This window comes from Natator depressus, chromosome 6, assembly GCF_965152275.1.
Source record: "Natator depressus isolate rNatDep1 chromosome 6, rNatDep2.hap1, whole genome shotgun sequence".
Lineage (NCBI taxonomy): Eukaryota > Metazoa > Chordata > Testudines > Cheloniidae > Natator > Natator depressus.
The window spans coordinates 120,225,389-120,249,874 of record NC_134239.1 but is presented as its reverse complement, the minus strand read 5'-3'; the positions used below and the strand labels follow the sequence as shown (position 1 = coordinate 120,249,874).

The window sequence follows — 24,486 nt, the reverse complement described above, 5'->3', positions numbered from 1 at the left end:
CAGACAAGATTCCCTCATGGTAAGAGCAGGTGGTAGTGAGGTGCCTCACAGCCCTGGGTACCCTGGGAAGTGTCACAGTAGATAGTGTGATGTTGTGCGATACGTAGTGAATAGGATGGGAGAAAGCCCATGTTTGATAGATTACACTGCTGTTTATAGATCCCCTTTGGTGTAGCTTTAACTTTTTGTCTATGGTGTAAATCTCCTTAATAAAAACTTTAGACAAAACACCGCATCTGTAATTCAAATGTGGCTGTGCCTGGTTGGTCAGTCTATCAGTGTTCAAGCCAGAAAGAAGGAACTTCGCCTAACTTCTTATTGAGATGTAACTCTATTTTGCAGAATCCAAAAAAGAGAGGTCAGGTTTGTGTTAACTGGAGAGTAGAATGATAAATGAGGTTTGATTCCGGTGAATTTCTGTAAAGTCAAGAGGCGGTTTTCATCTGGTATTTCAAAAAGAGACACTGATCAGTCTTCTTACTGCTCATTTAAAAAACCTGCAGCATGCAGTCAACATAATGTGTATAGCAGTTTCCTGAAGATCAGAGTTCACACACAGGTATGCTCTAGATAGCATGGGAGAGAAGCAAGATGATTTTGGGGTTAAGGTACTAGATTGGGACTCAGGAGATGTAGGATCAATTCCCACCTCTGCCACAGGCTTCCTGTGTGCCCTTGGGCAAGTTACTACATTTCTCTGTGCCTCAGTTCCTTATTTGTGAAAATAGGGATAGTACCTGTAGGGTTCATGTAGGGGCCAGGAGGCCTAGTAGGCAGGCCATGACTCAGTCTCTAGAGTCCTGTGGCAGCGGGAGGGGGAGGTTTATCAGGCAATATGAAGCCCTGGCAACCAAGTCAATCTGTCTTTCTCTGGGTTGCCCTGATCAGTCTAAGGTAGAGGGAAGGGTAGGGAAACCCAGGCCCACCCTTTCCACTGACTGTCAACCCAGGGCCTAAGGACCTAAGGAGACCAAAGCCCTGAGGTAAGTGGGAAAGCGGGATACCGGGGGGGGAAGCATAGGCAGGAACGTCTGTGAGGGGAGGGCTCCTGCCTCATACTGAGAATGAGGGGTGATCAGCAGGTTATCTCAAGTGCTTATATACAAATGCACAAAGCCTTGGAAACAAGCAGGGAGAACTGGAGGTCCTGGTGATGTCAAGGAATTATGACATGATTGGAATAACAGAGACTTGGTGGGATAACTCACATGACTGGAGTACTGTCATGGATGGTTATAAACTGTTCAGGAAGGACAGGCAGGGCAGAAAAGGTGGGGGAGTAGCACTGTATGTAAGGGAGCAGTATGACTGCTCAGAGCTCCGGTACGAAACTGCAGAAAAACCTGAGTGTCTCTGGATTAAGTTTAGAAGTGTGAGCAACAAGAGTGATGTAGTGGTGGGAGTCTGCCATAGACCACCGGACCAGGGGGATGAGGTGGATGAGGCTTTCTTCCGGCAACTCGCAGAAGCTACTAGATCGCACACCCTGGTTCTCATGGGTGACTTTAATTTTCCTGATATCTGCTGGGAGAGCAATACAGCGGTGCATAGACAATCCAGGAAGTTTTTGGAAAACGTAGGGGACAATTTCCTGGTGCAAGTGCTAGAGGAGCCAACTAGGGGGAGAGCTTTTCTTGACCTGCTGCTCACAAACGGGGAAGAATTAGTGGGGGAAGCAAAAGTGGATGGGAATTTGGGAGGCAGTGACCATGAGTTGGTTGAGTTCGGGATCCTGACACAGGGAAGAAAGGTAAGCAGCAGGATACGGACCCTGGACTTCAGGAAAGCAGACTTCGACTCCCTCAGGGAACGGATGGGTAGGATCCCCTGGGGGACTAACATGAAGGGGAAAGGAGTCCAGGAGAGCTGGCTGTATTTCAGGGAATCCCTGTTGAGGTTACAGGGACAAACCATCCCGATGTGTCGAAAGAATAGTAAATATGGCAGGCGACCAGCTTGGCTTAACGGTGAAATCCTAGCGGATCTTAAACATAAAAAAGAAGCTTACAAGAAGTGGAAGGTTGGACATATGACCAGGGAAGAGTATAAAAATATTGCTTGGGCATGTAGGAATGAAATCAGGAGGGCCAAATCGCACCTGGAGCTGCAGCTAGCAAGAGATGTCAAGAGTAACAAGAAGGGTTTTTTCAGGTATGTTGGCAACAAGAAGAAAGCCAAGGAAAGTGTGGGCCCCTTACTGAATGAGGGAGGCAACCTAGTGACAGAGGATGTGGAAAAAGCTAATGTACTCAATGCTTTTTTTGCCTCTGTCTTCACTAACAAGGTCAGCTCCCAGACTGCTGTGCTGGGCATCACAGCATGGGGAGTAGATGGCCAGCCCTCAGTGGAGAAAGAGGTGGTTAGGGACTACAAGTCCATGGGGCCGGACGAGTTGCATCCGAGAGTGCTAAAGGAATTGGCGGCTGTGATTGCAGAGCCATTGGCCATTATCTTTGAAAACTCGTGGCGAACGGGGGAAGTCCCGGATGACTGGAAAAAGGCTAATGTAGTGCCCATCTTTCAAAAAGGGAAGGAGGAGGATCCTGGGAACTGCAGGCCAGTCAGCCTCACCTCAGTCCCCGGAAAAATCATGGAGCAGGTCCTCAAAGAATCAATCCTGAAGCAGTTACATGAGAGGAAAGTGATCAGGAACAGTCAGCATGGATTCACCAAGGGAAGGTCATGCCTGACTAATCTAATCGCCTTCTATGATGAGATTACTGGTTCTGTGGATGAAGGGAAAGCAGTGGATGTATTGTTTCTTGACTTTAGCAAAGCTTTTGACACAGTCTCCCACAGTATTCTTGTCAGCAAGTTAAAGAAATATGGGCTGGATGAATGCACTATAAGGTGGGTAGAAAGTTGGCTAGATTGTCGGGCTCAACGGGTAGTGATCAATGGCTCCATGTCTAGTTGGCAGCCGGTGTCAAGAGGAGTGCCCCAGGGGTCGGTCCTGGGGCCGGTTTTGTTCAATATCTTCATAAATGATCTGGAGGATGGTGTGGATTGCACTCTCAGCAAATTTGCGGATGATACTAAACTGGGAGGAGTGGTAGATACGCTGGAGGGCAGGGATAGGATACAGAGGGACCTAGACAAATTGGAGGATTGGGCCAAAAGAAATCTGATGAGGTTCAATAAGGATAAATGCAGGGTCCTGCACTTAGGACGAAAGAACCCAATGCACAGCTACAGACTAGGGACCGAATGGCTAGGCAGCAGTTCTGTGGAAAAGGACCTAGGGGTGACAGTGGACAAGAAGCTGGATATGAGTCAGCAGTGTGCCCTTGTTGCCAAGAAGGCCAATGGCATTTTGGGATGTATAAGTAGGGGCATAGCCAGCAGATCGAGGGACGTGATCGTTCCCCTCTATTCGACATTGGTGAGGCCTCATCTGGAGTACTGTGTCCAGTTTTGGGCCCCACACTACAAGAAGGATGTGGATAAATTGGAGAGAGTCCAGCGAAGGGCAACAAAAATGATTAGGGGTCTGGAACGCATGACTTATGAGGAGAGGCTGAGGGAACTGGGATTGTTTAGTTTGCGGAAGAGAAGAATGAGGGGGATTTGATAGCTGCTTTCAACTACCTGAGAGGTGGTTCCAGAGAGGATGGTTCTAGACTATTCTCAGTGGTAGAAGATGACAGGATAAGGAGTAATGGTCTCAAGTTGCAGTGGGGGAGGTTTAGGTTGGATATTAGGAAAAACTTTTTCACTAGGAGGGTGGTGAAACACTGGAATGCGTTACCTAGGGAGGTGGTGGAATTTCCTTCCTTAGAAGTTTTTAAGGTTAGGCTTGACAAAACCCTGGCTGGGATGATTTAATTGGGGATTGGTCCTGCTTTGAGCAGGGGGTTGGACTAGATGACCTCCTGAGGTCCCTTCCAACCCTGATATTCTATGATTCTATGATTCTAAGTGGGGAGGAGTGGGAATTTTTTCTGTCCCCTCTAGCTGATACCCAGACCAGCCTACCCTGGGCCACTTCAGACCCACCGCCCAGTGTTCTCTTCAGTTTGGGGTATGGCCACAGCCCTCTGCTTCATTCCTCACAGAGGATTATTCAAACAGTCTCAGCAATTCAGATAATTTGTCAGACCTTCCCAGTCCTTCCTTTTCAGTGTCCTATGATTTTAGCCTTGCTGCCCGTTTCGGCGTTACCCACGGTCTATGTCCTTCCTCTGTGGATTCCTGTGTTCCAGAAGGTACTAACTGGCTTCCTTCCTGTAGATAGCCTCTCCTTCACTCTCTCCCCACTTGATTGCCACTGTCCCATTGTAAGCAGGTCTTCCATTTGGAGCATGCTCTGCAGCTGCTGAGGGGCAGGGCCTTCTTGGTCCAGTTCCATCACCGCTTTAGTCTTGAGGGGTCTGCAAGCCCCCGCACAGTACCTCATAGGTGTTGTGAGGGTAAAATCAGTAATGTTTGAGGTGCTTAGATATGGCGGCGATGGAGGGTCATATAAGCACGTAGATACTTACCTGGTTTTCTTACTTCTGATTTATATATCTCGGGCCTCTGGGGAATCAGGTGTCTGTTGACTTTGCAGATCTTTATCTGCCCCTGAAATAATTCTGTCTTATTAGGCCTTACTATCTGCCAGCAACCATTCTACACCTGCTGGGAGTGTAATTAAATCTCTTTTTTTGCCAGGGCCTCTGAAATCAGGGCATGGCTTCAGAAACCAAGGCAAAAGAGGATACACAGGATCTCCCAGAAGAACAATGGGGACAGTAACACTATTTAATTCAATGTCATTTGGTGGTAATAGTGTCCCAGCTTGTCTATGAATGTAGACTTCTGAGCGGCAAAACACTGGCATCATGCCCTCTATAAATATATCAGAGGGATAAATACTGGAGAGGGAGAAGAATTATTTAAGTTCAGTACCAATGTGGACACAAGAACAAATGGATATAAACTGGCCACCAGGAAGTTTAGACTTGAAATTAGATGAAGGTTTCTAACCATCAGAGGAGTGAAGTTTTGGAATAGCCTTCCAAGGGAAGCAGTGGGGGCAAAAGATCTATCTGGCTTTAAGATTAAACTCGATAAGTTTATGGAGGAGATGGTATGATGGGATAACATGATTTTGGTAATTAATTGATCTTTAAATATTCATGGTAAACAGGCCTAATGGCCTGTGATGGGATGTTAGATGGGGTGGGATCTGAGTTACCCAGGAAAGAATTTTCTGTAGTATCTGGCTGGTGAATCTTGCCCATTTGCTCAGGGTTTAGCTGATCGCCATATTTGGGGTTGGGAAGGAATTTTCCTCCAGGGCAGATTGGAAGAGGCCCTGGAGGTTTTTTGCCTTCCTCTGTAGCATGGGTCACTTGCTGGAGGATTCTCTGCTCCTTGAAGTCCTTTAAACCATGATTTGAGGACTTTAATAGCTCAGACATAGGTGAGAGGTTTTTTGCAGGAGTGGGTGGGTGAGATTCTGTGGCCTGTGTTGTGCAGGAGGTCAGACTAGATGATCATAATGGTCCCTTCTGACCTTAATATCTATGAATCTGTGCACTTTTCCTCTACAGCCCAATCTGACATTCATAAATCTGCCTCTGTGATCCATGAGTGCCTGCATAACAATGGAGTGGTACTCTTTGTGGTTTATGTACTCGTGTGCTTCTTGAGGAGGGCAAATTATGGGCACCTTAATGCCATCAATGGCCCCCCCAGTCAGGAAACCCCATTCTCTCAAAGTCAGCCATTACCTTTGGAATATCTTTAATGCCAGCCACTTTGGGGTAACCCACATGCCTGTTTGCTTCAGTTACCTCTGCCACCACTTTACCCACCATCGACTTTCTAACTCCAAACTGTTTGCCAATGGACCTCTAGCAGTCTGGAGTAGCCAGCTTCCAGACAGCTATAGCAGTCCACTTCTGGACTGCCAAGAATGACCTCAGATGTGTCTCTTTACGCTGGGGGATGCGGGCAAGTTGCTCACAAAGCTCCAGAAATGTTGCTTTCTTCATGCAAAAATTCTGGACCCACTGCTGGTCATCCCAAGTATGCATGATGTTGTGGTCCCAACAGTCTGTGCTTGTGGCCTTGCACCAGAAGCAGTGGCCTACATACGGACAGCAGCAATGAGAATCATACTGAGCAGCAGGATTGAACAGGGATGGATTACAGTCTCACATGGATCCTCCCCACCAGGGCAGGGCCCTCTCTCATCTTCTCTTGTGTTCCAAGCAGCGGATCCTGGTCTCAGCTCCTTTGCCTACTGGGCACTGCTATGGGGTGGGTCAGAGCTCCTAATGGCTGTGCATTGTCTGTGCCACCCCCTCTCCCTGCAAGTTGGACAGGAAGCAACTGTGCAGCAGTCTTGGTCTGTAGCTGAGTGTGGGGCGAGGCAACCCCAATCCCTGTTCTAGGCTCGGCTGGACGAACTGCAACGGATGATGAGACAGTAACCCTGTGAGCAGGTGTGGCCTTGGCAGGGAGGTGGAAGTGAGAATGCCTGCTTCTGCCTCCCTGCTGTTGGGAAAATGGCAGCATTTGGAGCAGAGGGGGAAAAAGACTCCGCAGCTACGTATATGCTGTTAAATTCAAACACCCATGGCGCTGCTGTGAATTTTTTTTTAGAAAAACAAACCCACAGTTTTCTCAGGGTGATAATTATATGCTATAGTTTTGGGGTTTTTTGCCAATGAGAGTTAACGTAAAGATTGGTTTAACATAAAAAGAAAGTCTGTAGCAATCTGATAATATTGGGTACTGCCTATTTTAAGGGATGTTTTTGTTCATTTTATTTGGGTAAAATGTGGCTTGGCATTAATGAACACTAACTTTTTAATGCTGTATTTATCTTTGGAAAGGATCTCTTGTGGTGTTAAATCATCCCAGATCAGGACTATTATTATTTGTATCTTTTGAAGAAAATATAGATGCCAAAAAGTGTGTGATGTGATGGTGGGGGAGGGATATTGGGAACAAACAGGAATGGCATTAATACCTACTTCCTCTTGCCTCAGGTTTCAAACTCAAGAGTTTTAAAAATGTATAACTATACTTCTCTTTGAACTATATAGAGAGTCTAATTTTTTTTCCTCAGGTTCAAAGCGATTTGGAAGCAAAAGTTAACTCTGTTTCAGCATTACTCAATAAACTCCAGGAGACGGACAAGCAGCTGCAACGCATTGCAGAACAGCAAACAAATATAAAGACTCAACAACAGGAGAGATCCCGTTGTCATGACAGAGTCAACGAACTTGAAAAACAGAGGAATGTGTTCATGGAACAGCGGATTCAGCATCTTGAAAAGTTACAACAGCAACAAATACATATTCAGGTACCTGCATAGAAATATAGAGCTTCTTGCTGTTTCTCTGCCTCTGTGTCTTGGCGTTAGTTATACTGAAGTTTGTTGTTAAATTTCTTTAATTGAGTAAAGCTGCAACAGTACTTTCACATGTATGAGATTGTTATTGTGCCCATATGTCTATGCCAGGGGGATTAGTTTGGTGGCTTTTTACCTTTCTAAGCAGTTAAAATTGCAGAGGAGAATGTGTAGTATAGGACAGAGAGGTTTTATGACCTAGTTCCAGAGAGGGAGGATGATCCAGTGGTTAGTGAGGTTAGTGGTTAGCCTAGACCTGGAGAATAAGATTCAAATTCCTGCTCTGCCACAGACTTCCTGTTTGACCTTGAGCAAGTCACTGGGCTTCTCTGCTTTAGTTCTTCATCTGTAAAATGGGGATAACAACACTTCCTTACCTCATAGGGGTGTTGTGAAGATAAATACATTAGATTGTGAGGCCGTTGAATACCACTGTCATGGGAACAAGTACAATAGACTGTTTGGGAAGCTTTCAACTTAATAACAGTGCTGTCAGGCATGTGTGTATGTGATTGTAGCATAGACATACCTGAGCTAGCTTTAATCTGCAGTGGATCTGCATCAGTGTGCATTTCAGTGAAGACTAGTCCCGTGAGTAATTACCCACAGTTCTGGATGGGTTTGAACAGCCTGCACTGAAGCGTGTGCTGCCATAGCTTCACTGTTCCACTACCTGGGCTAACTAGATTAATGCTAAATTGAGTATGTCTACCTGAGCTGTAATCACACTCTGTGATTGCAGTATAGACATACCCTAAGAATTGGGGGAAAAAATCCCTCTTATCCTACTGTGTATGTTTTTTGGGAACCAGCTAGAATGGGAATACTTATTCCTCCCTGTTTTTTTGGGGGCGGGGGGAGATTCCTATAAATCAGTTTTGTTTTATTCTACCTTTCAAAACAATGAGGAAGTATTAGTTTTCTTAGCCCTCTGCCTATCATTTTTCCACCAGATTCCAGTTAGTACAATTATATTACATATTTGCTTGTTCAGTTTGTTAAATAGCTATAATTCCTTTCTTTTCTTTTTTTTAATTAACTTTGTACCGTTTGTCTCTTAGTCTCATCTCATTAGCTCTGCAATCAACACAGGTGGTTTCCAACCAGTTAATATACCATCTTCCAATTTGGTGGCAAAGCATTCTACAAACCCAGAGCTACAGCAACCACTTACCAGCCAAGTCTCTTCATGTCATAGGAATTTATTCTCTACCAACTCTGTGCCCACCCAAGGTGAATAATTCAGTTAATATAGATATTCAGTTTTATATCTGTCTTAATCTTGCTTTTGTAAAATTTAGGACCACATATTACTCAGGAATAACAAATATTTTTGCACAACTGATATCATCTTCTTTAATACAGTGCGTAATACATAAACTAAAAACCACATTTATATCAAATTAAAGTGAGATTTTGGGGTTTAGTGGATACTTATGCTCACCCAACTGATTATATTTGAGAGGACCAAGACTGTTTTATAAAAGAGAGTGAATGTGGAAACTTGTACACTGCCCGATCATGCTGTACCTTGCCCTGGATTCTTGCTAGGTTTTGTCTGCCCTGGGTGTGACATCTCCCAGGATACAATCTGGACTGTGGAATCACTGCTCCCTTAATTCTTCAGCCTAGGTCTTCTCTTACACTGCTATGCTAGTGAAAAGTAGCCCCTCCAGGCTTTGCTTTCACGCAGCCATCAGCATGTAAGGCACATCCAGCTAAGTAACATGAATGTTCTCCTAGCTACTCCTGAACTGTAAGCAGGGAGACACCTGCAAATCCCCTCAGCCTTGCACCACAGAAATGTGCGTCTTACACTGCTCAAGACTGCCTTGGACAGAGCAAGCTCATAAGTCCATCATTAAGTTAATTAACTATAGAAAGAAAGATTTTAAGTGATGATAATAAGTGATACAGGCATACGGTCAGAATTGGTTACAAAAAGAAATGAAATGATAAAATCGCAATATAATTCCTAAACTTTACCAAGTTAAGTAAAATTTGAAGCAAACAGCTTTTCTCGCCCCTCTGGATGTTGCTGGCAGTTCACAGTTCTTTGTACACAGCGTGGATACCCTCCCCGTTGGGACCAATCTCCCCAGTTCAAAGTCTTTCAAGCAATCTTATTTCATTAGAGGTGGGGAAAGAGAGAGGTAATGCCATTGTCTCTTATTTTATACCCTCCTCCTCTCCTTGAGGAGAAACTCCCCCCCCCCGCCGTGCCCTCCTCTCCCCCTGCTGGGGTATAGACAGAGCAGTCTCCTATGTATGTGAGATTCAAAGCGTGTCTCAGATGAATTGTAAATTTCTTGCTCGCACCTTCTGTGTACAAGACATTTGAGATTACATGCAAGAACTTTGTTATTTCTGAGGAGCTGGTCTGTGGGCATTTCCCAGACTCCCAAAATGCTGAGTAACAAAGTAAACATAGCAAAATCTCATAACTCCATATACAATGATGATACACACATGCTAACATGATAATAATGTTCAGTAGCTCATGAGTTTTCAAGTGATACCTCACAAGGCATACTTTTGTACAAAATATATAACCATCTAAAAATGGTAAATAAGGCGGTTACAGGGGGTTATTTTGAACTACACTGTATCACACTGGGGCTGGAAAGTGTAATTTCCAGCTTGGGTAGACACACCTGCGCTGGCTCTGGTTGACCTAGCGTGTTAAAAATACAAGTGTAGCTGTGGCAGCGTGAGCTGAGGGAGGGGCTAGCCGCCCCGAATAAGATCCCGTCCGAGCCTCAGGTACGGACGTAGGTGCCTAGCCCCTGCTGCAGCTTATGCAGCAGCAGCTGCATTTCTGTTTTTAGCGTGGATCCCAGCTGCATCAGAGCTAGCATGGGGCGTCTACTCGAGCTGGGAACAACACCTTCCAGCTCCAGTGCAGACATACTCCACTTACTTTTCTCAATACCAAAGTTACTACCTGTTTTTAAAAAAAATTTCTTGCTAATGGAAATTTTTTATATTTCTGTGGGGATTTTTTAAACTTTGGTTTCCTTTTCAAAAACTCTTCAAAAGCAAACAGATCTTATAACTTCAGATTTAAAAATAAATTGTTCATTTTTTTTTTTCCCCTGAATTTAAGCGTATTCAAGTCAATTTGGAAATTATGGCGTTCGTACACAGAAATCACCTCTGAAGACACCGGCTCCTCGGAGATATGCTCCTGTACCTGTATCAAAGGACATGAAAGTTTCACAGAAAATTTCAAAGAAAGAGAGACCTATAGCAGAAAAGGAAAATGTGCCCAAATCAGCATATGGAAGTGTTGTGGGTAAGAGTCAGAGGAAAGTTCAGAAATAGCCTTCCTTTGTCCCTTCGCTGGTACAGGCATGGCCAGTGGCTATTATTGCCTGTATCATCTTCATGTTCTCTGAAGACAGTCCTTATTGGATTACCTGAATCTAGGTATACACATTCAAATGTTCTAAAAATGTGTTGGTGAAGGGTTAGTGCTGGCAGTAAATGAACGACTCCCGGAGTTCAAGGCAGTACTGTTAATGAACACTCTGGATGAGCTTCCCCACCATCTTGCCATTGCACTTTGACCCTAACATTAAATATCCAAGTAACTAATGAAGGGTTGTTGAGTGGAGTCTGTTCTGTGTCCAAAAGTATTTAATATTTTCATGTTCAACTTGAAGGATGAAGTGGTGAGTGTGGTATTTAATGGCCCTATACGTTACTCCTTACTCAGGCAAAACTAGCGACTTCTGAGTAAGGAATGTTGAAGGTAGCCCAAAACATGCATGATGCACACCTTAAAGGTCTTTCAGACACTTGAGAAGATAGGATTAAAGTGCAGTTCAGCCTTCATTACAGTGGTAGAATGAGCTTAAATAAAATGCAATAAAGTCAAGTGTAAGGTGGTTTGTGTAGGAATGCAGTATCATACCTACAAATATTGAATATGGGAGTACTGGCTAGGTCAGAAGCGTTACAATGGTAGATAAATTGAACACTGTCACAAAAGGCAGATGGAATACTGGATTGCATTAATAAAAACAAGAGTATGTTGAACAAAGGAGGTGTTTAACAGCCCTACTTGGTACTGACTTGGCAGCCCAGAATTCAGTTTTCAGCACCATATTTAAAAGCACAAAGATCAGGTTAAGTTTGAGTGATCTTTGAGGACATCTTAAATAATCCAGCCCTTGCGCTCTTACCCTGTGGACAAAATGCTTGTCTGTCACATGGTTACCTCCTGCTTAGATTACTGGAACCTTCTCCTCTCTGACCCTCAGATTTCCCTCTTGCTCCTCTCCAGTCCATACAGAATGGCCCTGGCTAAAATAATCTTTCTTGCCCGCTGCTTGGACCATGTCACCCCATCTTTGAATCCTTTTCCTGGCTTCTTACCTTCTGTATCAAAATGAATCTTCTCATCATTAATCCCTGACTACATCTCTGTTCTCATTGTTTACTATTTTCTTACATGTGCTCAGTGTTCCACCAATTAATTCCACTTCCCCTCTCCCTTTCTGCACTTTTCCATTCCCTATCGTGGTGTACTAGGCATCTATATTTCTCTTCAGGTCTCTCAGATCACTTCTGGAGAGCATCAAAAAGTAACCCACATCAATAAAAATGCACCCACTATAAAATGGAATTAAAAAATTCCCAAATGTTCCAAGACAAAATGTTTCTCTGAGTCTGGTTGTTGTGGCATTGGCAGTGTAAGTGGTGGTTGTCTTACTGTTTAGACTTATAAGACTCTCAAATGTTAGGGTCTGGAGACATTCTGAGGGTTTGTGTACAATACAAAAGCTTTGCTGAAATAGCTATACTAGGAAAATGACTCTTGCCAGTATAAGTTGTGTTGACATGGTTGTTTATGCCATCATGTTTGTCAGGGGTTTGATTTTCTATGCATCCGATGAAGTGAGCTGTAGCTCATGAAAGCTTATGCTCAAATAAATTGGTTAGTCTCTAAGGTGCCACAAGTACTCCTTTTCTTTTATTTAACACTCATAACTAACATAGCTGTGCCAGCAAAACTTTGTAGTATAGACTTGGCCTGAGGGCCCCATCTCTAAATAAACCCATATTAAATAAAATACACTTATTCACTGGTCTCGTGAAAACTGTTTGTTTCCTTTGCCATGTGTTGTATGGCTTCCAATCTTAGTTTGTTCCTGTTTGTTATTCCTCTCATCTCACTGTTGCATAGGAGTCATAAATAAAATAACAAGTATACCTGAATGATTTTTTTAGGCATAGCATGTTCTTTGGTGCTGTAAAAGTGCATTAGTGATTATCTTTGTGGATTCATGGAGGAAGGGTGATGTCCCAGAGGACGGGAGAAAGGCAAATATAGTACCTATATTTGAAAAGGGGGGAACAAAGAGGAGCCAGGGAATAAGAGATCAGTCAGCCTAACTTTTATGCCTGGAAAGATACTGTAACAAATGATTAAGCAATCAATTTGGGAGTATCTAGAGGATAATAGGGTGATAAGTAACAGCCAACAAGGATTTGTCGACAATAAATCATGCCAAACCAACCTAATTTCCTTCTTTGACAGGGTTACTTACCTAATGGATGGGGATAAGTATTAGACACAATATATTCTGATTTTAGCAAGGCTTTTGACACAGTCCCACATAACATTCTCATAAGCAAACAGGAAAAATGGGTTCTAGGTGAAATTACTATAAGGTGGGGGTCCAACTGGTTGAAAAACCATACTGAAAGAGTAGCTTGGTTCACTGTCAAACTGGGAGAACGTAACTACTCGGATCCCCCCCAGCATCTGTCCTTAGGGCCGGTACTATTCAATATTTTCATTAATAACTTTGGATAATGAAATGGAGAGTACGCTTATAAAATTTGTGGATGACACCAAGCTCGGAGGTGTTGCAAGCACTTTGGAGGACAGGATTAGAATTCAAAAGGACATTGTTAAATTGGAGAATTGGCCTGAAATCAACAAGATTAACTCAGTAAAGACAAGTGGACAATACTACAGTTAGGAATTAAAAATCAAACACTTAACTATAAAATGAAGAATAATTAGCTAGGCAATAGTATTGCTGAAAAGGATATAGGGTTATAGAGGATCAGAAATTGAATATGAGCCAACAGCATGATGCAGTTGTGAAAAAGACCACTATTCTGGGGTATATTAACAGGAGTGTCCTCACAGGAAGAAATTGTTCCACCTTACTTGATGCTGGTGAGGCCTCAGCTGTAGTACTGTGTCCAGTTCTGGTTGCCACTATTTGGGAACGATGTGGACAAATTGGAGAGAGTCCAGATGAAAGCAACAAAAATGATAAAAGGTTTAGAAAACCTGACCTATAAGGAAAGATTAAAAAAATCTGGGCCTATTTAGTCTTGAGAAAAGAAGACTGACTAAAGACCTGATAACAGTCTTCAAATATGTCAAGGGCTGTTATAGAGAGAATGGTAAGCTGTTGTTCTCCACGTCCACTGAAGGTAGGACAAGAAGTAATGGGCTTAATGCAGGAAATGTGGTTTAGGTTAGATATTAGAAAAAACCTTCTATCTTTAAGGATTGTTAAGTACTAGAATAGGTTACCACAGAAGGTTGTAGAATTCTTATAATTGGAGGTTTCGAAAAACAGTTTGGGCAAACACCTGTCAGGGATGATCTAGGTATACTTGACTTTGCCTCATCATGGGGGAGAGAAAGGGGGGCTGGACTAGATGACCTCTCGAGGTCCCTTCCAGCGCTATGTTTCTATGATTCTATGATTTTTAAAACCAAATTGATAAATAGTTTCCATTACAATATTCTCATAAATCTAGTTAAATATTGTATAGTGGTTATTTTTTTAAATGAATGAAATATTTATTTCTTGAAATGAAAATAAGCCACTTAAATGTATTAAATATGCTTAATAATGTTGTTTATGTTTTTCCTACTGTAGGTGGAGGGAGACTTCTGGAGCAGATTCTGAATTCTCAAGAAACTCCATTGAGACAAACTGAGTCTTCTGAGAAGTCGTCATTAAACAATACCAAAATGGCCTGGCATTCTGAGAGAGAGTGGTAAGTAAATGTGACTGAATCAGAAGTTCATATAGACTTTTTATTTTTAAAATGACTTAGGTATGTGCCAGACAGTGGTTCTCAACCAGGGGTACGTGTACCCCTGGGGTTATTCAGAGGTCTTCCAGGGGATACTTAACTCATCTAGATGAATGTTTCTCTGGGGGTTGAAGGACAGGTTTATGGGGTTGCAAGTGCAGGGCCAGCATTAGGGGGTGGCAAGCAAGGCAGTTGCCCAGGGCCTCACACCAGAGGGGGCCCTGTGAAGCTAAGTTATGTGCTTCAGCCCCAGGTGGCGGGCCTTCGGCTTCAGACAAGGCTCATAAGTGAAAAACGAGTTAATGTATCACACTGAATGTAAGTACAATATTTGTAATCCATATCTATTTATTTTATAATTATATGGTAAAAATGAGAAAGGCAGCAATTTTTCAGTAATAGTGTGCTGTGACACTTGTATTTTTATGTCTGATTTTGTAAGCAAGTAGTTCTTCAGTGAGGTGAAACTAGGGGTACGCAAGACAAATCACACTCCTGAAAGGGGTACAGTAGTCTGGAAAGGTTGAGAATCACTCTATTATAGGTAGGAGATGCACTAGAGCAGTGGTTCTCAACCTGTTTACCATTGTGGCTGCATATGCAGCTCTCTGTGTTATGTGGGCCACATCCACACAATATATATACTACCTGTATGGCTCTGAGGATGTCACATGGGCCACAACTGTGTGCTGATTGGACCACGGGTTGAGAACCACTGCCTGGGCCTTGGGTCTGACCAAGATGTGCTTGGTGCAGGACCCAAAAAGGGGAAGCAAAGGTGGCTTTATACTACTGTTGTGCTTCCATGATCTCCGGGGCTGCTAAGGGCTTGTTTTTACAACAGCACGAGGAACCTTAGGACAGCTGTAAGTAATGATGGCTGGTAACCACTCTCTGAAAAGGCTCACTGGAGCACAACAGCACTGTGGGTGATCTCCCTTCTTCTGGGTATATTCCCTGTGTTGCAGAGGGCTGGAAGGTAGTGGCTTAGAGCCAGTGACATTGGTAGTGTTCCAATGGGGAGTTACCCATGCCAATGGAATTCTCTGTTTTCCAGTTAGGGTAGCTTTTGGCCACTTTGCATGAAGGTGTTTTATCAGAAACTGCTAATCTGGTTCATATACTATCTTAAAAATAATATATGGGTATTCTTTTAAACTGCATCTAGAGGGAAAATGTAACTATTAGTGTAGTCAGTTTCTAAGCCTCAGAACAGGTCAGGAAATTGTATCCTTCCTGTCTGAAGAACCCTCTTCCAGATTACCCTTTTGTTGTCATGATTTCACTACATTTTTACATATTACACTGATGGCTTGAACAGGTAATCTGGGGGGGGGGGAAGCACTTTGCACCATATTCTCATTTAATTAACAGTGAAATTATACCTTAAATTCAGATTGAAATAATTGAAGTAACATTGGAAAATTGAGAAACTCTTCACTTTGGAAATTAATTAATCACTGCTATTTTTCTATCTCGATCCTGATAGTGTAAATACTGTAACTATTAAACAAAGGAAGCAATATAATTGGCCAAGGCCTCTGGGAGAAGAAGCAGTTTCCTTTCTGTGTAAAGGTTTGATACTTGTGCAAAGTTCAAATCCATGTTAAAATTCTCAAATTAGAAGCTAGTTGTTTCTAAAGTCAGGAAGCTGTGAGATTTTAGTAATATGTAATCTTCTCAGCAGGCCTGCTGCCCTGCGAACTGACTCAATCCCTGCCTTTGAAGGCCCCCTCCAAGATTACAATTCAATTAATAAAACAGTGAAGAAAGCAGAAGATGTGCTTCAAGATCTTGGCCAGCTGAAAAAAGAAATGCATGGCATGCTACAGGTAAAGTGAGTGACCATATTGTTGGAATGACTAACCATTTCAATAAGAAAAATAAGCAAATGTAAGCAGAATTATGATATCTGGTACCAACAAAGATTGGCCTTGCTTCCAACTCTCCAAACAGAAGTATGTTTACTTTCTGCAATTGGCTGAAAATTGTAACCTGCTAGTCTGAAAAGGGTTCTGGGTCTGGGATATAATTATCTCCCAGTAAACATACATTTGTATCTGGATTATAAAGCCACTATGTTACTTTACGAAAGCAGTAACTTAAAAAGTCCAGTCTACACAGTAATAGTATTAGTAAAAAACTTTTTCTTCAAAGTTTTTTAAATGTTTTGATTTTGAAATGCTACTTTCTGCTGTCCTCTCTTCTCTCCCCAGTACTCTAGCTGCAGACCTGATTGTGCCATTCACATTTTGGAGAGAAAAGTCTTTGGGTTATTGCATTTCTTAAATGTGGGGGATGATTTTAAACCAGTCCTTTTCCCACCTTGTCAGCTGTTTCTTATGGTAAAATAGTCCAATTTCCAAAGTGCTACCCGGGGCACCGTTATTTGCATGTTTCTTCTACTGCTGAGCTAGTCCCTTTTACTGAAATGGGTCTCTGCTGGCAGCAGTGAAGATTAGTCACTGGCTTTTAAAAATGAAGACACTTTAGCTATTTATGTGTAGTTAATATTTTATTTATGAAACCTAGATGAAACAATTTAGTGGCTGTACAGAGCTAAGATGTCTTAAATGGAAAAAATATCTAGTGCTATGTCTATAGTGCTACGGCTTTGGAGCTACATCAGCATCAGAAGGTCTGAGCTAATGATGACAGCATTATCTGTGGAACAGAGTAGACTAGCTCTACTCTCGCAGTACTTTGGAAATATTGGAGCACTTGCCTTAAAAGGACCAAAGAGGAGAAAGGGATGGCAGGTTAAACAAGGGCAAGGGGTGAAAGAATCTCCTCTGTTTAATTAGTGTAAGAAGCAAAGACACACACAGATACCCTTCAGGCTTCCTCTGTGTAGTGTTTGTAGCAAATCAGCTTAACAGTTTAGAAAGAAAAGTCAGCTGGAAGACAGATGAGAATTTTAGCAGAGGTGGAGTTGAGGTAGTTGGGGGGGTGGGGAATAGGCAGTGTTGAGAAGCCAGTGGTAGGTAGATTTGCAGACATGGAAGATGTAAGAGGAAAAGAAGAGTTTGGGCTCAAACATGATTCCAGCTTAGAAAATGTAGAGAAATAGAAAGTCTGAGACAGGAAAGCATGGTCCCGTAGTTAGGGCACAACCCTAGAACTTGGGAGACCCAGGTTCAATTCTCTGCTTTGCAACAGACAGGCTGACCTTGGGAAAGTCACTTTGCCTTTCTGTGCCTCAGTTCCCCATTTGTAAAATGGGAATAAATAGCTCTCCTCTACCTAATGGGGGTGTTGTGAAGATAAAGACATTAAATATCATGAGGTTCTCAGATACTCTGGTAATGGGGGCCACATAAGTACCATAGACAGATAGGTGAGATGAAGGAAATGGAGTTGTGCTTGAGGATGCTCCTCTTGTCCATCCTATTTTACCTAGACTTTTTATTCACCTAACTTCTAAATACTAAATTTAATTCTGATAGATACTTATGGTTGAAGTTTCAAAGGACCTTTTTCTGTCTTTATTTTTTTTTTCAGGAAGCAAAGGCTTGGAAATCAGACATGAATGATTTTGTTAAGGTATAGTGGGATTTTTTTAAATTTAATTTATAGAAACTCTGTTTCTTCCTTTATCTTCATCTTTTTCAAAAGGTGTCTGTTGCATTCAGAGCAAGTAGCCCAAAGTAGAGTTTGAGTAGTTCTGTGACTTTTGATATTCTGTTTTACTGAAATATACTTGGGAAAACAGATTATAAATGCTGCCCCCCTAACTCTATATCAGGCAGACTGCTAATGTGATAACTGTTTTGTGCTGTGTGTGTGTGTGTGTATATATAAATACACCAAAGCTAAATTCCTGATGTTGCACCTTTTCACTAATTTCAGGTGTTTTATTGAGCACATATTTTAACCTTGGCTTTTGTTCTTAAATTAAAATTTACATAAAGGTGATAGATAGATAATTTGTAGTATGCCCATTCCTCCCCAAGCAGTATCAAGCCCCATGTACTGAACTGTTGGTCTCTCTTTTGTCTTGTCAAGCAAGAGACTTTTTCCAAAGCAGCACTCCACCAGCAGCAGCTGCTCTAGGAATGCCACCAACAACCTTGAATTGTTCTCACTATGTCCCACAGCAATCTGTCTTCCAAGCAATCGTCATGTTCCCCACTCATTCAGTTCTTCTTGTAGCTCTGCAAATATGCCAAGATAGTGCACCCTGTGCTTGCAGTGGTCACGACTGTAGTGCAGAACTGTGCAGGATCCATGCTTCTGTCCTAGATGGCAGACAGCAAGGAGGGCCACATGGGTTTGAGGGATTTTGAAAAAAAGACATGAAAATTATGAGATATAAATAACATTATGGGGTGGAGACAGTTGTAAACTGGGAAGTTGACTCCATGCTCCCAGTCACCCCTGCACAATTCATTTTGACCCCATGATGCATTGCCAAAACTTCCCAAAAGACAGTGTGCTGGACAGTGGCGAGTTGCAAAGTGGGATAGCTACCCATGGTGCACTGTGTTCTAAATACAAGCACTGCTGGTGAGTATGTTACTCTGGGGGAATTCTACGCATCTGCGGATGCGCAGAATTCCTCTGTCTCGCATAATTTTGTATTTTTCCACATAAAAAAACATTTTGCCTAAGAAGTGCTGTGGTTCCGCCTTTTGCCCACCAGAGGCTGCTATGGTGCCAGAACAGCCAGCTGCGTTCATTCCCACTGTTCTAGCACCACAACAGCCTCTGGTAGGCAAAAGGCAGAACTGCAGCACTTCTTAAGCAAAATGTATTTTATGCGGGAAAATACAAAATTCTATGCCCAATGCTGCAGAATTCCCCCAGGAGTAGAAATTCATCACAGCTCCCTGCCCGCAGAGTCAGGTTAGGACAGAGTGGTGCACACAGGGCTGCTGGGTTCACAGACTGGGGTTCAGAATGGCTAGTGGGGGGGACAAACTGGAGCATGAGCTCAGGAGCTAGCGGGGTGACAGCGTTGAGCCTGGGGCAGGGAAGGGGGGCTGCAGAGACCCATGGGGACAGGGGCAGACATGCCTGACTGAATGGGAGAAGCTTGGGATCAGCCAGGGTCTGCATGTGGGAGGCTTCCCAACACCCTAACAACCCCACTCTCTCACCCGCAAGAAAAACCCCACCCACTCCTAACACCATACAGGTTCACTCCAAGGCTCCTTCCCTCTCCCTCAACTCCTCTGTTATCCCTGACTCCCCCAAGCCTTTGCACTGCTTCTGACAGGTGCAGGAAATACAGTTCTGTGTTGTAATTTAAATGAATTACACAACATTCTGTATTAATATGCCTTGTAAGAAATCCATTGGTCAAAAAAAAATTACCAGAATCTTTTTTTTTGGTCTGTATTGTTACAGACATACATGCTGACAGAGTCTTTGAAATAAATTACCAAAATAATTGAAACTGGCATGATTATATTGTGTTGCATTTAAAAATAAAATATGCAGAATTTTCAAATATTGTGTGCAGAATTTTTATATTTTTTGGCACAGAATTCCCCCAGGAGTAGTATGTGCACCACTGATACAAGGAGCCAAGTATGCAGGCACACAAGCGATGTACTAACTGCCGCAGCTAGATGCCAACATAACTTGAGTCAACATAAGTTTCTGGTGCAGACGTGGCCTAAGAAATGGCCAGGAGTCACTTTAGCTGGTCATTAGCATGTCCAGAAGAGCATCGTTATCTGTCTGCGTCTCTTCTGCACCTCTTTTTTCTTGGAGATCAAACGTCATCTTTTGTGTAGTTCCAGACAAGAGCATGAGGCCAGTAATTGTTCCAGTCTCTGTGTTCTTGTGCATTGGTGTCCTTTGTGTTCATACTTAGTGGTTTAATTACTAATTTTCTTTTCAACTTGGTGAAATGTTTAGCAAACTAAATGGCTTTTAATAGTTTTTTCAGTATTTCTTATAAAGAAGTAAACATCAGTGGCATATAGTGCTACTGAGTCATGTAGTGCTATGTTACCTGGTATTCCTTAGGATCAGATTGATTTCTGTGGGAGTTATGTGCCTTTATCTGGAGGCAGAATTTAATCCCTATTCTTTTAAAATTAATTATGCTTTAATGCTGTTGTACAGAGAGATTAACATGTGATTTCTACTCTTTAGATTTAATGGTTTCATCTTTTTCACATGCTATATTGCTTTCATATTTTATCAGCATTGTGCCTCAGACGTGGTATGTTATACTTCAAAGTTTGACAAGTTTCAGATCTCCTTCCATTTGTTTAACTATTGGCTCTAACTTTGCAAGACACCGATCTCTCTTTAGGTTAGGCTTAAAGTCAATGCCAGTTGCTCTCCACCTTAGATTGGACCTTAGAATTGATGGTAGATCAACAGTAAATCAGATTAATGTACTCTGTTTAGAAAAATGATTTAGTACGTTAAAATAATAATTGTTTTTCTTAAATTTTAGCCAGCAAACCCTGTTGTTGCACCTAGTTTTGCTGAATGTCCTCAGGTCTCCAAGCCATCTATTCTTCAGACAGTTAAAGCACCAAAATCCGTGTTGAAGGATGCTGAAAGGATTTTAAGAGGTGTACAAAACAATAAAAAAGTCCTTGAAGAAAATTTGGAAGCCATTATTCGTGCAAAAGATGGAGATGCCATGTATACCTTTATTAATGCTTTGACTACAAACAGGTGGGAATTTCATTTAATCTTCCATGCTGCTACCCACTCTACTCTACTTATATTACTAGTTAAAAAGTATGGACCTGGTTTAGAGCTGAAGTGAAGGCAGCTATACAAAATAAAATAACATATGGAAAAAAGGGGAAGTTGATAGTAATGAATATAAATCAGAAGCTAGGGATTGTAGAAAATTGATAAGGGAAGCAAAGGGACATATGGCAACATCTGTGGCTGGCAGAGTTCAGGAAAATAAAGAGGTTAAGTATACAAGGGGGGAAAAAATGCCAGCAATGGCATTAGTCCACAACTAAATGGAAATAGTAGAATTAGGAATAATAATGCAGAAAAGATAGAAGTGTTTTGTGACGGGATCCCCAGGGTGCAGCCTGGGACTTTGGGACCGCTGTGCCCCCTTAACTCTCTCCAGCCTGGGCTTTCTCTCACAATGCTTTGCTAGTGACAAGCAGCAAACCCCTCCAGACCCTGTTATCAGTCAGCACAACAGCATGTGGAGCCCTACACGCATCTAGATTGCATGAATGCTCCCAGAGCCACTCATGAATCCCACAGAGAAAGGCACCAGCCAAATCCCGCCCAGCTCCCAGCACGGTACCTCAGGAATATACTATCTTACACTGCTCAAGACGAGCAGTGCAAATTTATTAATTGGTTCATCACTTCATGAATGGAAAGCGGATGTATACTACCCTTTGCAAACCTGAGGAGATTTACCACATACTTCAGGCAAACTCACTGATAAAGAAACACTATAACAAATTTATTGACTACAAAAGATAGTTTTTAAGTGATTATAAGTGATAGACAAAAAGTCAGAGTGGTTACCAAAATAAAATAAAATATAAGCATGCAGTCTAAACTTTCAACCCTATTAGATTGGGCAACATCTAGATTAAGCAGTTTTTCTCACCCCAGTGGATATTGCAGTGCATAGTACACAGGTTTCGCCCTTGAAACCTGGGCCAGTCCCCTCTCTTGGAGTCTTCAGAGTGTCCTTGTTGTTTCCAGCATAAGTGAGGGAAGGAGAAAGGCCAATTATGGGGCCACTGTGTTTTGTTTTATACTCTTAGTCCATGTGCCTGGAGAACACAAGTCCAGGCATGTCTGGTGCGCATTGCTGAGTCCCCAGGTAAGGTTGAGCAATTCCTCTGGTGTGGCCTTATGCTGGTGAGTCATTGAATTGTAGCTCCCTTGCTGGACAATGGCTGTTAATGGTTTTTGACACCCACCCGGGTGTTGGTTACTTTCCTTGGCATTGTCTCTGGAGAGCTAGTATCTGGGTGCTTCCCAAACCCACAGCATATTTTAGTGACAGCCAAACAACACAATTCTCAAACTTCATATACATTAATGATATACATATTTAGATAGAACAGTGACTTTCAGCAGATCATACCCTTTCCCCAAATACTTCACATGGCCTGCTTTATATGCAATATCACAATTACATATAAATGAGGAATATGGGGGTTACAGGACGCTCCCCCAAGGTATAGAATGTCACATGTTCAATAAATATTCTGTATTTGGGAAAAAACAGATGATGTAGTCATATATAATGATGATGGCAACACTCTTTGTATTCTGCTGGTATCTTGAAAGGATGTTGAACAGCAGCTACTGAAGTTAGACATTTTAAAATCAGCAAATCCAGATAACTTGCATCCAAGAGTTTTAAAGGAGCTGGCTGAGGAGCTCACTGGATTGCTAATGTTGATTTTCTGCAAGTCTTGGATCACTGGGAAGTTTCAGAAGACTGGAAGAAAGCTAATGTAGTGCTGATATTTTAAAAGGCTAAGAGGGATGACTCTTTTAATTATAGGCTTGTCATTCTGAGGTTAACCCGAGGCAAGATAATATAGTGTCTGATACAGGACATGATTAATCAAGAATTAAAGGAAGATTATATAATTAATTACCTTCAACATGGGTTTATGGAAACTAGATCCTGTCAAACTAACTTGATATATATTTTTGATGAGATTACAATTTGATTGATAAAGATAATAGTGTTGATGTAATATACTTAGAATTCTGTAAGGCATTTGACTTGTAAGGCTGACATTTTGATTATTAAAAACTGGAAAGGTATAAAATTAACATGGCACACATTAAGTGGATTAAAAACTGGCTAACTGATAAGTCTCAAAATGTACTTGTAAATGGGGAAATCATCATAGAGCGGGTGTGGTTCTAATGGGGTCCTGCAGGGATCAGTTCTTGGTCCTACATATTTAACATTTTTATCAGTGAAAACATAAATGCTAATAAAATGTGCAGACAACACAAAAATTGGGGGAGTGGTAAATAGCGAAAAGAACAGGTCACTGATATAGGGTGATCTGGATAGCCTGGAATGCTGGCCTTAAGCAAACAATATGTGTTTTAATATGGCTTAATTTAAATGTGTACATCTAGGAAAAATGTAGGATGGGGGACTCTATTCTGGGAGGCAGTGACTCTAAAAAAGATTTGGGGGTCAGGGTGTATAATTAGCTGAACATGAACTCCCAGGATGACGCTGCGGCCAAAAGGAGCTAATGCAATCCTTGGATGCGTAAATAGGGGAATCTTGAGTAGGAATACAGAGGCTATTTTACCTCTGCTTGTGGCACTGGTGTAACTGTTGCTGGAATATTGTGTCCAGTTCTGGTGCCCACAATTCAAGAAAGATATTGAAAAATTGGAGAGGGCTCAGAGAAGAGCCATGAGAATGATTAAAGGATTAGAAAACATGCCTTATAGTGATAGCCTAAAAGAGCTCGATTTATTTAGCTTAACAAAGAGAAGCCATACACAGCTCTTCTCCTCCTGAAGAGCTCTGTGTGGCTTGAAAGCTTGTCTCTCTCGCCAGCAGAAGTTGGTCCAATAAAAGATATAACCTCACCCTTGTCTCTCTAATATTCTGGGACCAACACGGCTACAACACCACTGCATACCATTCCCATCTAGAAGACTCTTCATCAGTTTAACACCTGTAACTTTTTAGGAATATTCACATTATAGCAGACTTTGGCTTTTAAATTTGTTTTTGCTCTGTCAGCAGTATAAAATATTTTTATTTAATTAAACACATCCCCTTGCTTCATTACTTAGTCTTCCTGGAAATATGCTCCTTTTTTCATTTCTAAGTACATATAGCCATTCTCTAGTATGATGCAGTTTTGTTCTTGCCTGTTCAAATGTGACAAAAGATGAAATTTCAGGGTTTTTTTTGGTCAGTCCAGGTGAATTTAAGTTTCTTATCAGCATCACAATTTCAGTTTTCCTTACATAGGCAGGATGGGGCAAGTTTTGAGTTTCTACTTTTCCTTCTAGAATCTCTTAGCTTATTTTTTTCAGTCAAACTAAGTCTTTCAATTAAGGGAGGGTTAAAAATGCATTGAGAAATTTTAGAGAAGTTTTTGGAAGGA

General features: G+C 42.0%; 1 protein-coding gene across 1 annotated transcript in view; it reads left to right on the top strand.

Annotated features, from left to right (window-relative positions):
• Positions 1 to 24,486, top strand: part of KIAA0586 (KIAA0586 ortholog) — a 139,628-nt gene that overhangs the window by 17,328 nt on the left and 97,814 nt on the right. Inside the window, exons 6-12 of the mRNA XM_074956428.1 lie at positions 7,064 to 7,300; positions 8,410 to 8,581; positions 10,455 to 10,643; positions 14,263 to 14,383; positions 16,110 to 16,254; positions 17,924 to 17,965; positions 20,838 to 21,064. Coding sequence (XP_074812529.1) covers positions 7,064 to 7,300; positions 8,410 to 8,581; positions 10,455 to 10,643; positions 14,263 to 14,383; positions 16,110 to 16,254; positions 17,924 to 17,965; positions 20,838 to 21,064 — 1,133 coding nt within the window. The remainder of the gene's footprint in view (positions 1 to 7,063; positions 7,301 to 8,409; positions 8,582 to 10,454; positions 10,644 to 14,262; positions 14,384 to 16,109; positions 16,255 to 17,923; positions 17,966 to 20,837; positions 21,065 to 24,486) is intronic.